The 4,444-nt window shown below is 37.6% G+C and overlaps 1 protein-coding gene across 1 annotated transcript; it reads left to right on the forward strand.

Moving 5' to 3' along the window:
- Positions 1 to 300: 300 nt before the first annotated feature.
- Positions 301 to 1,287, forward strand: LOC129809593 (farnesol dehydrogenase-like). The gene is made up of 2 exons (XM_055859545.1): positions 301 to 434; positions 498 to 1,287. The coding sequence occupies exons 1-2, from the start codon at positions 386 to 388 to the stop codon at positions 1,199 to 1,201; spliced, it is 753 nt and encodes a 250-aa protein (XP_055715520.1). The 5' UTR covers positions 301 to 385; the 3' UTR covers positions 1,202 to 1,287.
- Positions 1,288 to 4,444: the final 3,157 nt, after the last annotated feature.

Raw genomic sequence — 4,444 nt, forward strand, 5'->3', positions numbered from 1 at the left:
TTTCTTGATCTAAAAGGTGTGCCTGAGCCATTACCCCCAAAATTCAACTCACAATCGAATTTTCACGCATTCTGAGTTGCAAGCACCCCAAGTTGCACGCACTTTGAGGTCACCTGTAAAGAATCTCAGCTACCATAAGCTTATCTGGGCTTATCACTGGTCATTTTTTTCTGCTCTGAGCAAAAGTCATTTAAGTTTATCTGTAGCTTTGGTAACTTTAGTGATTACACAATAATATTTGATATCTTGAATACTTATACATTTGCGCCTTCTATACGGCAAAGAAAGAGACAAGTCATGGTCATGACTGGCAAAGACCGGACAGATAAATTCAGTCCAATTTTTAATTTCTGTGAATTAAGACGTTTAACGCATTTAACAGAACATGGAACAGTGGAAAAATAAAATCGCGGTTGTAACAGGTGCTTCAGCCGGTAAAATTTAAAGAACATATTTAATTCAAAAAAGTTAAATCCCAAATACATTATTTGCATTAGGGATTGGTGCTGTTATTGCTGTGGATCTAGTTAAAGCTGGAATGATCACAATCGGATTAGCTCGAAGGGTTGAAAAAGTTGAAAATCTGAAGAAAGGTCTTCCGATAAATCTTCAAGGAAATCTTCATGCTATGAAATGTGACGTGTCCAAGGAAGATGATATCGTGAGAGTTTTTGAATGGATCGAGACTAAATTCAAAGGAATTGATGTCTTGATCAACAATGCTGGAATAATAAGGCAAACTGAGCTTATCAATAAGGACAATTCAACTGCAATTCGCGAGGTGATTAATACAAATGTTCTTGGTCTTGTCTTCTGTACGAGAGAAGCTTACAAGTCAATGGAAAAGCACGGGAGAAATTCTCATGTCGTTCACATAAACAGCATTGCTGGACATAATATCATCCGTAATCTTCAAATGCCTTCAACCAACATATATGCCCCAAGTAAATATGCAGTAACTGCAATTACAGAAATCCATCGTCAAGAATTCATCCGCAGCAAGCATCACATCAAAGTGACTTCTGTAAGTCCAGGTGCTGTTAAAACTGAGATATTTCCAGAAGATTATTTAGAGAATTTTGGTGAATTTCCTTTACTGCAACCTGAAGATGTATCACAAAGTGTCCTCCATGTTCTGGGTACACCTCCCCATGTTCAGATACATGAACTAATCATCAAGCCCGTTGGCGAAGCTTTTTAAATTAAAAAAACAACACCTAATGTAGTGGCTGGTACTATATCTCTATTCTAATAAAAAAAAGATTATGGAATATAGTATTTCCGATATAATTATTTACTTATTTGTCATCATGTTCTTATTCTTATAAGTTTTTAAATAAAAATTGCTTGATTAGTTATTTCTCCAATACAATTTTATTCAAAATTTTAATCATTTTCATCAAAAAAGCAAAAATTGACTATAAATATATGTATAGTAAATGGCTAAATCAAATGCTTATGGAATGTATACATATTTACAACCTTAAGTTGAATTTGTTTACATTTTGAATTGGCCCTCGCTAAAATCTCTCCTATCCTCCTATCGTAGGCTTATTTAACTTTATCCGCTTTAGTAATCGCTAAAGTTTAATTTTTAATATACTTACACATTTGCATTTTTTAAAGCGTGTCCCGAATTTAAATGACAAGTTTTCGACATGAAGTTAGTCACAGTAGGAATTGAGTTTTGCTTTGATTTTTTTTGACGTTTCAAGAGAATTTCGTCAGCTTTTCATTTCTGAAAAAAATATTAAAAAAGGTTGTGTTTTGGCTGAAAAAAGTGATAAAAATGGAGAACCTGCGCAAATTGATCGTGGACACGTACCTAAAGAATCCAAAAGCGAGCTATTCTGAAATCGGAAGGATCACCGGAAAGTGTCCATCCACGGTGCGAAGAGTTATATTACGCTTGAACGAACTCAAGACTGTTGTCCGAAAGCCAGGATGTGGCAGAAAATCTGGAGCCGTAGACAAGAAGATGGAGAAGAGAGTGTTGGCGCTTTTCCAGAAGCAACCTTGCCTTTCAGTCAGAGATGTGGGCAAAACGCTGGGTATCTCCAAGAGACTAGTGCAGAGAATCAAAGAGAATAACGGATTGATAACGTACAAAGCTCAAGCTGCTCCCCATCGCACAGACAAGCAGAGGCAAAGTGCCAAAACGAGGTCGAGAAATCTGAGTGATCGAGTTTTGAAATGCTTTCAAGGATGAATTTTGATGGACGACGAAACTGTCGTAAAGGTGAATTTACTCAGTTGCCCGGCCAACAATTTTACACGGCGAAGACTCGTACGGGTGTAGGCAGCAAGTACAGGTTCAAAGAGTACGACAAGTTCCCGAAGAAATATGTGGTTTGGATGGCAATCTTCTATTGTGGACGTCGCAGCGAAGAATTTTTCATGACAGGGACGATGAACGCGGATATCTACATTAAAGTGTGCCTCTAAAAACGACTTTTGCCACTGTATCAAAGCCACGACATCCCTCCTCTATTTTGGCTTGATTTGGCATCATGTCATTACGCGAAAGCCACCCTGGAATGGTTTGTCAACAACAATGTCAAATATGTAGATAAGAAGGTCAACCCGTCCTGCACTGAGAAATACTGGGGAATTTTGAAAGGAGACTTGAAGAAGAAGGCTAATCCAGCCAAAGATTAGCAGAACTTCGCATGAAGGTGGAAAAAAGTCGTCAGAGATTGTGGGGACGATCTTGTCCAGAGCCAAAGAGTAGGGAGTAATGAAGATGGTGCGAAGATTTCGCGGAGAAACCGCTTGAATAAAAAAACCATAAAGTGGATTTGAATCACATTGAAATACCCTTTCAAGAAATATAAATAGTATTTTTATATGTACTATAGTTTTTTAATGAGAGTCATTTGTCTCTTGGAATTTAAATCTGGGACACGCTTTATAGTGCGGCTGATCATAATTGGCAAATTGCTAAAGATATCGTTTCTGAGGATAGAATACTTTGGGCTTTTCAAAGTTTTAAACCGTTTAAGTCAGTGGGAATAGATGGCATCTTTCCTGCCTTATTTCAAAGAATTACGTATAGTAAAAAACTTTTACTGGAGCTGTTAAGGGATATTTATACAGCTTATCTTGCTTTAGGCTACAATCCTAGTTTATGGCAAGAGGCCAAAGTTGTGTTTATTCCCAAGCCTGGCAAAACTGATTATAGTGAAGTTAAATCATATAGACCTATAAGTCTCACGTCCTTTCTGCTTAAAACCTTAGAAAGGATCTGTGAGAGATATCTTAAGGTTAATATTTTAAAAACTAATCCACTACATCCTAGCCAACACGCGTACAGATCAGGCAGATCCGTAGAAACCGCGTTATATAGTGTAGTGGGTAGAATCGAAAAGGCCTTGTCCTATGGTGAACTATCATTAGGAGCATTCTTAGATATTGAGGGTGCTTTCGACAGAGTAGGTCACATTATAAATAATGCAGCTGAAAGAAAGGGTATACCCGAAACAGTTAGAAGATGGTTATCTGCTCTTCTAACTAATAGGAAAATAAGCGTTACAGTTGAAGATCAAACGGTAAATGCATGCTTCTATTCATAGAGGCTGTCCACAGGGAGGGGTATTATCATCCCTTTTATGGAGTTTAGCCGTTGAAGATCTCCTTGAAACGCTTAATGATAATTATTTTTTCACAGTTGGATACGCTGATGATATCACAATTGTTTTGTGCGGTATCGATTACGAAACAATTTGTGGTAGAATGCAAGCAGCGTTCCGACATGTTGAAGAATGATGTCAAGGCACTGGTTTAAGTGTCAACCCAAAGAAAACCAATTTGGTACTTTTCACGCGTAAAAGGAAAGTTAAAATAACTAAAAAACCTATCTTATTTAATAATGAAATCGATCTCAAGGATGAAGTCAAGTATTTAGGCTTGATTCTTGACAAAAAGCTTATTTGGAATAAAGTTTTGGATGAAAAAATTGATAAGGCATTTCGCAGTTTTTGGCAGTGCAGATCAATTATACGAAAAACCTGGGGTCTATCACCAAGAATGGTGTATTTTATATATACCGTGATGATCAGGCCTATTGTGACGTATGGAGCTGTAATTTGGTGGCCTAGGGTAAATTTGCAATGCGTCAAAGACACTCTAACCAGATTTCAGAGACATATTTGCATCGCAATCACGGGTGCTATTAGATCGACTCCAACAGTTGCTTTAGAGATACTATTAGGTTTACCGCCTCTTCCACTTTTCATTGAAATGGAAGCTGCAAAGGGGGCTTTAAGATTACGCGATCTCGATTTGTGGACACTAAAAGGTAGTCTTGTGGGGCACTGTTTGGCCTTGAAAGAGATATCTAACAGATATCCTTTTCTAGGAATGCCTAGTGACTCTACATCCCCAGAGTGTTTCGCTGAGATCCCAAACTGTACTTTACTTTTAAATACAGAAAACTCCTTTTTCT

The sequence above is a fragment of the Phlebotomus papatasi genome, chromosome 1 (genome assembly GCF_024763615.1).
Source record: "Phlebotomus papatasi isolate M1 chromosome 1, Ppap_2.1, whole genome shotgun sequence".
In the NCBI taxonomy this organism is placed as follows: Eukaryota; Metazoa; Arthropoda; class Insecta; order Diptera; family Psychodidae; genus Phlebotomus; species Phlebotomus papatasi.

Coding starts and splice junctions, on each gene's coding strand:
- LOC129809593 (XM_055859545.1), top strand. CDS start 386: ATGGAACAGTGGAAAAATAAAATCGCGGTTGTAACAGGTGCTTCAGCC. Junction 435..497: donor TGTAACAGGTGCTTCAGCCG/GTAAAATTTAAA, acceptor TATTTGCATTAG/GGATTGGTGCTGTTATTGCT.